At 45.2% G+C, this 13,787-nt stretch overlaps 1 protein-coding gene across 1 annotated transcript in view; it reads right to left on the bottom strand.

The window, feature by feature from the left end:
• Positions 1 to 12,921, bottom strand: part of LOC121861253 (serine/threonine-protein kinase fray2-like) — a 55,999-nt gene extending 43,078 nt beyond the window's left edge. Inside the window, 6 exon segments of the mRNA XM_042358900.1 lie at positions 1,384 to 1,486; positions 8,766 to 8,873; positions 8,951 to 8,997; positions 11,388 to 11,749; positions 11,751 to 11,967; positions 12,900 to 12,921. Coding sequence (XP_042214834.1) covers positions 1,384 to 1,486; positions 8,766 to 8,873; positions 8,951 to 8,997; positions 11,388 to 11,749; positions 11,751 to 11,967; positions 12,900 to 12,921 — 859 coding nt within the window.
• Positions 12,922 to 13,787: the final 866 nt, after the last annotated feature.

Consider the following 13,787-nt stretch of genomic DNA (forward strand, 5'->3'; position numbering starts at 1 on the left):
GAAATTTTGCATCATAGAAAATGGGAAATTTTAGCATCATAAAAAATGGAAATTTATCATATAAATGGGAAATTTTCATCATAGAAAATAGGTGCATCATAGAAATGGAAATTGCGCATCGTAATGAAATTTTGCATCATAAAGGAAGTTTGCATCATAGAAATGGGAAATTTTCGCATCATGAGGTGGAGGAGGCAACATGGAAGGAGGAAAAGGAAATAGGAAGGAGGGAGGAGGAAGGAGAAAAAATGAGGAGGAGGAGGAAGAGGAGGAGTGGGAGGAGGAGAGGAAGGAGGAGGAGAGGGGGAGGAGGATGGGGAGAGGAGGAGGAGGGAGGGAGGAGGAGGAGTTTGGGAAGGGGGTGGAGTAGTTTGGAAGGGTGCCAACACTCGCTGCACTTTCCGGTCCATCGCCCCGCTCCGAGAGGTCAGCCCGTCACATCACCAGCTGTAATGGAGAATATCAGTGTCAGCCCCAGCCAATGATAATGCGCCGCCGACCATTCGTCATATCCTAATACTAACCTAACCAGGTAGTGATAAGGTGTTTAGTCACCAGGTGAAATAAGCAGTGGGGCTGTGGGAGGGAGGGTGTAAGGGCGGAAACGATCCTCCGGCTGGTTACCGCTGCTAACTCGCTCGTTTGCTGGTGCAGACGACACTTGGGGTGGTTGGACGGAGGTGAGAACTGCAGCGACTATCTCCGCCACCGGCAGATTCAACCCAGCCGCCATACCGTCAGTATCTAGCTTCCCTGCTGTCCGTCAAATTCTGGCTGTGATCTCATCATAGGTCCTGGACTCGTGGGCTGTGTTCCCAGACCTTCACCTATCAACTGCCAACTCTCTGGTCATCTACCACTACCGCATACCACGACCATCAGTTCATCACATTCCGTCGGTGCCCCGGTGTTCTCCTGCCTTTTCAAGACGTCGCTGAGTGTGGAGTCGAAGTGGACGTTTCGTTACCCTGAGTGTGCATCACCGTGTTCCAGAACCTTCCCCCAGGGCCACTGCCGTAGGAAATATTTGTTCATGGTTTGATTCTATAATTGTTTGATTCCATTAATTGCTGACTCCCATTATTTGTTTGATTCCTTTAATTGTTGCTTCCATTAATTGTTTGACTCCCGTAATTATTTGATGTTTGTTGAGTGGTGACAGAGTTTTGTGTTATATTTTTATAGTAAAGAGATGCCAATCTCTAACGGTTGTTTGTTATTCCTCGGGAAACCATGGTCCTTGACTTTCCTTTATTAAGATCCTGATTAGCCTGGTAAGGGATTTCTATCCCTAAGTCCTAGGCCTTTACAGAGGGAGGGGTATAATGCATCACCAGAAGAGATTCACAGTTACTCAATATCTATGACTTTACTACAACTCACTTGGGCTGACTGGCAGTAACGACTGTCCTTGTGGCGTCTGGTACCCGGCATTTCTTTGGGATGGGGAACAGGTGTGGCCGTCTCTAGCGTTCCATCCTCTCCCCTGCAATACAACACATGAATAAAACCTTATTGTATGGTGAAAGGAGTGATGGGACAATACGAGTGGGACTGATTAATTGACACCGTAGAACCTCGATACACGGGACTTCGCCTTTTCCTCACTCTACACTACGATATCGTCAAGTGCTGATAAATCCACAACAGCAATGGTATTTATTAGGTGATAAATACACTACAGTACTAACTTATATAAAGTGCTGAAGGCAGACGTTGTGGTAAGTGTGGCAGCCAGTTATAACCTACAGAGTGCTCCTCAGTCCTTATTGGTCTCCCCCTCCTTACTCTCTTATGACCAGAGCATTCCTTAATCAATGGCCAGAGGATAAAGTCACAAAGAGTGGAGGGACAGGTTACGTACTTATAATCTATGGCGAGTGTAAACATACTGTAAACATGATACATAATAATACTCTAAATATACACATAAGTCACAAATTAAACACTCCTGCCTACGTGCTAGAAATAATAAAGACTTAGATCTCTCACTCCTACAGATAACCTAGGAAAAAAGAGGTCCAACCTTACCAGCAGTGACCACCAGACACCTGGACGAGTGAAGAGCTAATGTACTGTGTGGCGCCTCGCTGTCACCGGCTCTACCACAGGAGTCAAATAACCTACCGTAGCTAAACTAATATAAACTTTGAAAATAATACAAGGGAACAAAATTGTATGATCAGATTATCTACGTACATTGTACTATGGATCTAAGGTAGGGCTGGAAGGTACGATATTAAAAAGGGGTTTAATGCAAGGTGTACGGACTCTCAGCTGAACCAGGTTGATGAGACGAGCAAACAAGCTGACGACCTACAAACGAGACCGAGGTATTTGTTATGATTATTTCCCCCGGCGGCGACCTCCAAACACTACATAATCATTATAATGCGATAAGTGGACGAAGGCGATGATTCACAAACGGATTAACACATCATATGACAGCTGGAATTAAAACATTACAGGAGCTAGATAGCGAACACAAAAACCAACAGAAAAAGTCCATGAAATTAAGTATGGGATCAGGAATAGCCATGAACCCGTGACAACCTGGGATACTCGAGAGTTTTAAGAAATGGGTAAAATAAACAACAAATTACCAAGAGAACAACACTTTCTCATTAAATAATGTACAGTGATCAAAACAGATTTGTTTAAGCCTAACGAGAACCAAGACTCTGTACAGGTTATCAGGCTGGGGGTGAACTGATTGGGAGTTGACCCTTTCATCAAGGGATGGGATGAAGGGAGGGATAGGGGAGAAAGGATAGGGAAGGGATGGGAGGAAAGAAGTAGGAGGTGGAAGGAGGGGTCGAAGAAGAGGGGAGGAGGGGAAGAGAGGGGAGGGGTGGAGGAAAGGAGAGGAGGGGAAGGAAGGGGTGGAAGGAGAAGGAGAAGGGGTGGGTGGAAAGACGAGAAGAGGCGTGGAAGGAGAGGGGGTAGAAGGATGGGGTGGAAAGATAGGAGGTGGAAGAAGAGTGGGGAGGGATGGGAGAGGGGGACGAGGTGGAAGGAGAGGGGTCAATGAAGAGGGGAGGGATGGGAGGAGAGGGGAGGGGTGAGAGGGGAGGTGGTAGGAGAACGGGGTGGGTGGAAGGAAGGGAGAGGTGGATGGAGAGGGGGAGGGATGGGATAGGGGTAGAAGGTGGGAAGTGAGAGGAAGGAGGGGAGGGGTAGGCGGCAAGAGGGGACTGAGAGGAGGAGGACGGGAGTGGGGGAGGAGTGGACGGGGAGGGTGAAAGGAAATGGGAGAGGTGGAAGGAAAGGGCAGGCTGGGGACAGATGGGGAGGGGTGGAAGGAGAGGGGACAGATGGGGAGGAGGTGTGAAGGAGAGGGAGGGATGGAGGGGAGGAGGAAGGACAGGGAGATAGAGAGAGAGGAGGCTGAAGAAGATGAGGTGGAGGTGGAAGGAAAGAGGGAATAGTGGAAGGAGAGGGGAAGGAGGCGGAATAAGAGTGGGAGGAGTGGAGAGGGTTAGAGGTGTTATGAAAGAGGGAGTGGAGAGGGGTAAGGGTGTTATGAGAGGGAGAAAGGTGGAAGGAGAGGAAGAGGAGGTCAACGGAGAGGGGGAGGGGGGTGGAAGGAGGGGGGTGGAAGGAGAGGGGGTGAAAGGAGTGGGGGAGGGGTGGAAGGAGTGGGGCTGCTGCTGCTGCGTCTATTTGTGGTTTCACTCGTAAATTCTCCACGTGCCTCTGTTTTCACCTTTCCTAAATCACATTTCATTTCATCTAACTTTCTTCTTTCTAATTTCTTAAGGTTTAGCCTCACTAAACTCATTACAGGGACTCGGTCTGACCCACACCTTTACCTGAGGAAGTCTCTGCTTTGGCTTTCCGAATTCATCAATTTTCCTTGAAACAGAATATGATCTAATTAATAACTAATTATTTCATTATCCTAAGGTTAAATAAAATCCTCGGTAGAATTTCACTTATTTTCTTCTTAAAATTTGTCATCAATATTTTTTTAAAACCTAATCCTCATGTGAGCCTAAATTGTTACAAAGTTAATTAATCTTATCATACTGAACTCTGCCCTACACTACCCAATTCCCCCTTTGTATATCTATCTAATTTCCGGTTAACAAGAATACCTACATCTCCCTCCGATTTTTCGTCGTCTTAATTTACAATGTGATTTTCTTATCGACAAATGACTTCACGTATGTCCATTTACTCCCCACAACCATAGTAAGTCTTTGTATGGTCTCACTACAACTTCTTTTTAGTCTCTCATCAACATGTAACAACTGGGGGGGGGACATGTTCCACCTACTTATGGGTTTTGGCCTTTTTAATCTTGTCTGTCTGTCTGTCTGAGTGTGAGCGAGGTGGTGAGAGAGTCCAGCATACCACACGGGAAGATTACACTCCGTCGACCAGTCTAAGTAAACGAAGCTATAACGCTAAAAGCTTCGAGGTGTTATGCTTATATTGGCAAGTCATAAAACATTCGATTACCTCTCGAGTTCAGGATGGAGAAGTGGTACAAGGAACTACATATACGTGACATAAAGTTCTTTTTTTATATTCTCTTAATATTTCAATAATTGTGAGTCGACGTATTGGTCTGTCAGGGTCTTGAATCTGTATGCATTTTTTTGGGTACAGTTTTCGTAGTTTTCAAGATATACTTCTTTCAGGACACTACACTACACTACACACAAGGTACTCCTGTAAATATTGACGACATTCAAGAGACGGTCGTCCTGAATAGAGTATACGACAACTTTAACTTCCATTTACAAATTCTAGTATCATGTTTTATTGATATTCCTTCAGTCGTTGATAAGTTATGGAGCGAGCATGAAAGACGAGATAGACACGAGGATGATCGATAAACAGTTCTGGCTAACAAATATGGTTTAACACGCCCATTCATCGTGCTCACTACTATCCCCGTTCACTGTGTAGGTAACAACAGCTCTCAAGACTAAAGCTTATCTACTGTAGTCATACACCCAACAAAAACAATTATCTAAAGTATATAATCATATAATTTGATATTGCTGCTATGAAAGCGATAATGATAACAATTATGAAATTTTAATTTAGCAGCATTTCATATCTATATGATAATGATAGCATTGATTACAGTGAACATCATTTAGTATTATTAGTACGAGAAATAATATTACAACTAATAATCATAATGATAATACAGTAATAATAATAATAATAATAATAACAATAACAATAACAATAACAATAATAATAATAATAATAATAATAATAATAATAATAATAATAATAATAATAATAATAATAATAATAATAATAATAATAATAATAAGCATCTACAGGGAGGTGAGGCAGAGAGTCAATCAACATCTCACTACCCCAGCAGGAAGACTCAACTCATCTGTCGCTACATAACGCTGTATTTTGAGTAAGTTTTACCTTTAAAGACTAAACTCAAACTAAAAATAAAACCAAATTCTGGGAGTCTTGGCCTACTTTTTGGTGTAATTACCGTGCTAGTTAACTTACCCAACGACCCTTAATGACCAGTAGTTAAGGAGCCACCGTTAACGACCTCTGATGAGTGTAACTATTTTTTTATGACAATGTTTTACTTTTGTCATTAAAGGTCAAGATTGAAGAATGAAATGTGTAGTAAAATTATAAGTTTATTGTGATGTAGTTTTCGTCTTAATGTTATTTAGTGTTCAAAATGGTGTGTGTGTGTGTGTGTGTGTGTGTGTGTGTGTGTGTGTGTGTGTGTGTGTGTGTGTGTGTGTGTGTGTGTGTGTGTGTGTGTAATGCTTTTCTTTTGTTTTCCCTCGTGTGGTGGATAGAACACTGTGTTGTGCTCCAGTCAGCTGTGAAATACACGTGTTTGTGTTGGTCTCAGGTGTTACAGGTAAGTTTAACAAGTAGAGAAAGTTTGTGGTCGAAGCATTTTTCTCCTTGTCTTCAGTATTTCTGGTCTGCATTTAGATTTCTTTTATTTTAAGGATATTTAGGATACAGAAGTGTCTTAATTGGCTCTCTCTCTCTCTCTCTCTCTCTCTCTCTCTCTCTCTCTCATGTTCTTACACGACAGAAAAAAGAAAGAAAATATATCGTTCCTCGAAAAATATATTCATAGTCTTTTCACATCTTCTAAACGTTCAATAATATAACAGGCATTAATATCAGTTTAAAACACCTTTAACTTATTAATTAATTTAGTAAGAGTGAAGCTCAGTGTGTGTGTGTGTGTGTGTGTGTGTGTGTGTTTGTGTGTGTGCGTGTGTGTGTGTTTGTGTGTGTGTGTGTGTGTGTGTGTGTTACTATACATCACATTTACACACACAATCCGGATAAGTAATTACGAGGTGGAGGAGAATGCCAGACGCAGATAATTGCTCATGCTGGCGATATTCCTCCCACCCAGCCCACCCCCCCTCACACACCACCCACCCACCCACCCACCCACCCACCCACCACCCACCCACGTCCCTACATAAACAGATCTCATTTCCATATCAATAAGGAGCTTAACCAGACAGTTATGTAGTTGTCAACAATAGGGAACATGTCACTATAGCACTGTATTACCTATAATCAGTTGCCCAGGTGAATTACGAGGTGATTAAGACCAGGTGTTTGGGAATTGGTTAGGTTAGTGTAGAGGAAGATTTGGTTAGGATAGTGTACATTGGGGACGATTTGGTTAGGATAGTGTACATTGGGGACGATTTGGTTAGGATAGTGTACATTGGGGACGATTTGGTTAGGATAGTGTACATTGGGGACGATTTGGTTAGATATGGGTAATGAAGGCTAGATATAATTACATAGTTAATGATAGTTATGGGTAGCTAAGGTCAGCTATGTTTATTTAAGCATAGATGTGATTAGATAAGGTTAAGTCTGGTTAGATACAGGTGTGGGTTACGGTGTTAATTAACCAATCAGATAAATCACAATAAATACCGTTATACCATTAACTACCAGCACAGATTAACCATTCAGAGTGTTTACCAACAGCGCGTTAATCTACAGGTGGTAGTCCGGATGAACCAATCAGAACAGTCGCTGAAACATGAAGCTTAACAACAGGTGTCACTTAACGCCATAGTAATCATGCTATATAAATGACCTTCGTTATATATTTTGACCAGGTGTTGACTCTTCCTCCTCACTACCTACCCCCCTTCACTGTTTTCCCTCACTGCTTCTAACCATCACTGCCTTCTCTTCACTTTCTCCTCCTCACTTCCTTCTCCTAACTACCACCCCTTCACTGCCTCTCCTCTCTACCTCCTCCTCACTGCCTCTCCTCTTCCATACCCCTTTCGTATTCACGTTACTCCTTTATCTCATCTATCCTTCTCCCCCTCACCTTCATTATATTTTTCTATTCCATTTTTTAACCTCATCACTCCCCACAAATTTCCTCTCCCATCCATTCCATTGTTTATTACTTGTTTCCTCTCATCCCTAACTTTCTCTCACCCTCCCCATCCTCCACCTCCTGCTTTTAATACTTCTATCCCATCCTGTTCCTTCTTTCATGTTTCCCTTTTATTTCTTCTACTATACCCTCACTATTATCCTCTTTCACCCCTACTATCCTCATTTATTCTCACATCTATACCTCATTCTTCTCTCTCATCCCCCTTTCCCTCATTTCCTTAACCCACTCCCCTTCCACCTCCATCCTTCAAAGCCCCTCCGTTCCATTTGTTTTTATTCTTCCTTCCCTCCAACCCTTTTGTTTCTCTCCCCTCAAAAAGGTAAATAAAACGAGGAGGGCCAAGAAGAATGAGCCGCGGTTGAATTAGGAGTGAACAACGCCTGCTGGGTGAGAGAGGTGGAGAGGGTCGTGTGTGAGGTGGAGAGGATCGTGTGTGAGGTGGAGAGGGTCGGGTGTGAGGTGGAGAGAGGATCGGGTGTGGAGAGTCGTGTGAGGTGGAGGGTCGTGTGTGAGGTGGAGAGGGTCGTGTGAGAGGTGGAGAGGGTCGTGTGGTGGAGGTCGTGTGTGTGGTGGAGGGTCGTGTGTGGAGTGGAAGGTCGTGTGTGAGGTGGAGAGGGTCGTGTATGAGGTGGAAGGATCGTGTGTGGAAGGGGTCGTGAGGTGGAGAGGGTCGTGTGAGAGGTGGAAGGGTCGTGGAAGGTGGAGAAGGATCGTGTGTGGAGTGGAGAGGGTCGTGTGAGAGGTGGAGAGGATCGTGTGTGAGGTGGAGAGGGTCGGGTGTGAGGTGGAGAGGGTCGTGTGTGAGGTGGAGAGGGTCGTGTGAGAGGTGGAGAGGGTCGTGTGTGAGGTGGAGAGGATCGTGTGTGAGGTGGAGAGGGTCGTGTGAGAGGTGACGAGGGTTGTGTGAGAGGTGGAGAGGGTCGTGTGAGAGGAGGAAGGATATGTGAGAGCTGTGTGAGAGGTGAGAGAGAGATAGACACCACCTTACTATTACCTTTACATATATCAGTACCCCTTCTGCTGTCCCATTAGAGTTTCCTCACCTGCAGATAACTCAGATTTGAATATTGCAGGTAGTACACACACACACACACACACACATACACACACACACACACACACTAGAGAGAGTTGCAGGAGGAAAGTCATATATCACATTAAATAGTGATCGACACCTCCAGATGTTATCATGTTAAATATTTATCTTCTCACCTGGGAGTCGCTTAAACCCAAGAGTCAACAACTGTCTGTTTACCTGTGATCATCAAGCTAGGTGTGTATTAATCCTGGTTCATTCATTCGTTCATTTATTCATTCTTTCTTTTTTTTTTTCATTCATTATTTCTCTCTGAGCTGCCCATCTAAAATCTGGATCAACTAGAGTTTGGTGATATCTCTCTCTCTCTCTCTCTCTCTCTCTCTCTCTCTCTCTCTCTCTCTCTCTCTCTCTCTCTCTCTCTCTCTCTCTCTCTCTCTCTCTCTCTCCCTCCCTCCCCAGATCAGCACACACTCGTACACTTCATCAGGGGGCTGCTCGCTCACGTTGCACAGCTCATATCGCCTCCTTATCGCTCCACCTTTAAGTTTTTCTACAACGTAAATTAATTGTGGTTACTATAAATAAATATTAGCTTAACCATAACGTCTAATTTGTGCATCGATATATATGAAATGTTATAAGAATTTCAATATAAAAATTACAACTACATAAAAGGAAGAGTCAACTATCCACTCACTATAACATGTGTATCATCGTCTCTATATAACACGAGTGAGAAGCTGATATATCTGCTTGAAGCTTCACGGTCTCAGGTGGTGATCAGATATTCAATTTTGTGCCTTCTGCCTCCACCTGTGACCTGCAACACAAGCCTCGTGTCTCTCGTTACTTTCTTTACCAGAGTTTCATCTGTATGTCAGTGAGACCTGGTGAACGACTACAATGTACTGCTGGATACCAATACCAAACTTTGTCATAAAAATAGAGGAAAAAAGTCTCTTGCTGTAGCTCCAATTTCTCTGGTGAATAAAAGTTTTTCTTCTGCTTGTTTGGCGACGGTGTGTGTGTGTGTGTGTGTGTGTGTGTGTGTGTGTGTGTGTGTGTGTGTGTGTGTGTGTGTGTGTGTGTGTGTGTGTTAAATCTTACTATTGACCGTCCAAGCTTCCCAATGTTACTCCACCACTAAATACAAGCTATGCCCTACCTCCCTCACCTGCCTCCCTTCCTCCCTCCCTCACCTGCCCATCCAACCTCCCTCACCTAGTAATTATCTCACATATCAAGTTCCCTCGCACATAACCTGCCATGATTATAGAGCTGACGACCTCCCAGAGGGCAGGCTCCCATCTACCTTAAAGCTGTACCCCAACACCCCCCTCAATACCTCTCACTCCACTCTCACACCTCTCACCCACTTCTCACTCCACTCCCACATGCTTAGCCCACTCTCACACCTCTCACTCCACTCTCACCGTTACACAGCACATTTTACTCTATTCCTCTCTTGCGTATTTCTCTTACTCTCGCCTTCATAATATTTATCAGTCTCTTTTCTCACGCCTCTTTCCTCACTCTCTTTCTCACGCCTCATTCCTCACTCTCTTTCTCATCCTCATTCCTCACTCTCTTTCTCACGCCTCATTCCTCATTCTCATCCTCATTCCTCACTCTCATCCTCATTCCTCATTCTCATCCTCATTCTAACTATTCACTCTTGATATCTTTCATAAGGTTTAAGGACACCAATTAGGGAATCTTCAACCCACACAACTCTCTACCTCTCACATCTTTCAGATCCCTCTCACGCAGCCCTTCTCCAATCTTACTCCCCTATCACACATCTCATACAGCCCCCTCACACCACTCAAACGACACCTCCACCTTTCACACACCCCTCCACCACTCAAACGACACCTCCACCTTTCACACACCCCTCCACCACTCAAACGACCTTCCACCACCTCTCACATGACCATCCACCTTTCACACATCCCTCCATATTTCACACATCCCTCCACCTTTCACACCTGCTTCCTCAGCCAACACATTTCTCACTTCTCACACAAACCTCCAGCTCTCACCTCCCATATCATCATCTTTGTTGTCCATTCTACATAATTCAACCGAGGTTCATTCTTCCTGGGACACCGCTATTGTTTTTGTCTTTTTGGGGGAGGAAAAAAAATAAGACGAAGGGAAACAAATTTAGGGAAAAAATGGGAATAGGAGAAGAAAGGAAGGGAAGGAATGGGGGTAAATAATGAAAGAATGGAAGGAGAGGAACAAGTGGTGGAGAGGAAGATAGGGAAGAGGGGTTGAGAAAAAGGGCTGGGGGAGGAAGGGGAGAGGTAGAGGGAGTAAGATGGATGAAGGAAGGTGTAGGAAAAGGTTGAATTTAGAAGACAGGAGAGGAGGGAAGGGAAGAGAGGGGAGGGGAGCGGATAGGAGGGGAGGGAAGAGAGGGGAGGGGAGCGGATAGGAAGGGACGTAGGGAGAAGTGGAAGGGAGGGGTTATTATGACGTTAAGGGACACCTGTTGTTAAGCTTCGTGTTTCCAGCGACTGTTCTGATTGGTTAATCCGGACTACCACCTGTAGATTAACGCTCTGCTGTTATTAGTTAATCACTCTGAAGGGTTAATCTGAGCTGGTAGCCAATGATACACTACTTTCACTTGGTAATCCATATGTATCTGTAGTGCCTTTATACAGGTAAAGGCGGCTGGGATGATATACTGTAGGGTTAGTCTCGCTCTAAGGCTCGCTGGCTCCGTTCGGGTTAACCTGGCTCTTACCTTCACAAGTAAATAGGTACCTGACTTTACAGTTGAGGTAATGAAGGTGGAGAGTTCAGTGCCGGGTATGTTTGCTTCGTTGGGTCGTCAAGTCTACGGGACACAGTTCTACCTTCCCTCAAGTCTACTGTAACTTAATCGAACTCTAAATTATCCCCCACTTAACCTAACGTAACCCACTTAACCTTTTCCTGGTCCTGCTCTGATCCTGTTCCGAATCCTGTTCCGAGTCCTGTTCCTGTTCCTGATTCTGCTCCTGTTCCTGTTTCTAGTCCTGTTCCTGTTCCTGGTTCTGTTCCTGTTTCTAATCCTGTTCCTGTTTCTAGTCCTGTTCCTGCTCCGAGTCCTGTTCCTGTTCCTGATTCTGCTCCTGTTCCTGTTTCTAGTCCTGTTCCTGTTCCTGGTTCTGTTCCTGTTTCTAATCCTGTTCCTGTTTCTAGTCCTGTTCCTGCTCCGAGTCCTGTTCCTGTTCCTGATTCTGCTCCTGTTCCTGTTTCTAGTCCTGTTCCTGTTCCTGGTTCTGTCCTGTTTCTTCCTGTTCCTGTCCTGTTCTGTTCCTGTTTCTAATCCTGTTCCTGTTTCTAGTCCTGTTCCTGCTCCGAGTCCTGTTCCTGTTCCTGATTCTGCTCCTGTTCCTGTTTCTAGTCCTGTTCCTGTTCCTGGTTCTGTTCCTGTTTCTAATCCTGTTCCTGTTTCTAGTCCTGTTCCGAGTCCTGTTCCTGTTCCTGCTCCCGTTCCTGCTCCGGGTCCAGGTATCCGGCTCACCTCCCCAACAATAACTTTGCTCTTAACTTCACTTCACTCTCCATCTCGTCCGGGTCACCTTGGCTGGTGTAATATAAACAATTTGCAATTCTGTTTTTCTTAACAAGAGTTTCCGCTGACGAAAGAGTCCCATTTACATAATACGTTCACATAATACACACACGTACGTACATAACAGCAGACACACACGAACATTACATTGAACGTTAAATACACACACGACTGATGTACTGTCTCAAACTCACACACCTGTATACTTACATGTACACACACACACACACACACTTACACATTTAAATGCATGTGTGTGTGTGTGTGTGTGTGTGTGTGTGTGTGTGTGTGTGTGTGTGTGTGTGTGTGTGTGTGTGTGTGTGTGTGTGTGTGTGTTTGATGTATGAACAGTACGAGTGGATTTCTATGAACGTACTGTACAGAATATACGAACACATTGTAAGCCTCGAGAGTAATGAATTAAAAGTAACTTAGGGTAAAATTGTTACACTTGTGGGTCATAAAGTTTCTGGTGAAGTGTAAATAGGTCGAGGGTTGTGGCCTTGGCCCTCCCTCATGAATACTAATGACCCATGGGAGACATGCCCTATACGACGCCTTCCTCCCCCACCACACGCCTGTTCTACCCCCACCACACGCCTGTTCCCACCCCACCACACGCCTGTTCTTCCCGCCACCACACGCCTGTTCTCCCCCCACCGCACGCTTGTTCTCCCGCCACCACACGCCTGTTCTCCCCCCACCGCACGCTTGTTCTCCCGCCACCACACGCCTGTTCTCCCCCCACCGCACGCCACATTCCATCTCCGTGCCATACATCTTCTCCCCCTCTTCTTCCTCCCTGAACAGTCTCATCCACATCATCCACCTCTTATTTTTCTCCTCTTTGCCATCCATCTCCTCTTCCTTCTTCTACATACCTTCCACTCCATTTCCTTCCATTTGTCCTCAGCGTCCCTTAGATCTCCCACCTTTCCCTCACACCCCACTCACTCTCCTCCCTCCTCTCTCAGCCCCTCTTCTTTACATTCCCCCTTCCTCTCTCCAAAATTCCTTCCTCCACTCCCCCACACCTACACACTCCCCAGTCTAAAATACTCCCTCCCTACTTCTCTCCCCACACCAGACATCATCATATTTTTCCCACTTTCCTTACTCTTTCCGTCAACTCCCCACGACGTTTATCTCCCCACACCTTTCTTATCCTCCCCAGTCTCCCTCCTTATACCCCCTACTCTCCTCCCGCTTCTCTACACCCCATTTTCCATCCCCATACCCACATTTCTACTCCCCACCCCCGCCCCGCCCTCCCCACCCCCGCCCCGCCCCCTCTACACATCTTTCCTGCGGCCAAGTTTTCCCATTCTCACCGGCCCTCCAGCTGTCAAGAGCCATCCCTCACAGATCACCCCTCCAGCCCTTACTTGTTTTTGGAGTCGCGTATTTATTAAACGAGTTGTTTGTTGGGGCGCTCTGTTGGTCGGGTCGGGTCGGGTCGGGTCGGGTCGGGTCGGGTCGTATATACCAGAAGAGTAATATAGATACATGTGTGTTGATATATTGTCAGTAGCACGATGACACACACACACACTGACACAGACGAACAGACAGACAGACTCTCTCTCTCTCTCTCTCTCTCTCTCTCTCTCTCATTTTCAAACATTGAACGCCTTACACTTCTTCCAAGAAAGTATTTGATCCTCTCCTACTGAGTTAAAGTCCTCATTCACGTCTCCTGCATATGAGAGAAGGAAGGAATAGGAGAGAATGAAGAGGAAGAAGAAGCAGGAAGAAGAATAAGATGAAGA

Source organism: Homarus americanus, unplaced genomic scaffold (genome assembly GCF_018991925.1).
Source record: "Homarus americanus isolate GMGI-L3 unplaced genomic scaffold, GMGI_Hamer_2.0 scaffold21314, whole genome shotgun sequence".
In the NCBI taxonomy this organism is placed as follows: Eukaryota; Metazoa; Arthropoda; class Malacostraca; order Decapoda; family Nephropidae; genus Homarus; species Homarus americanus.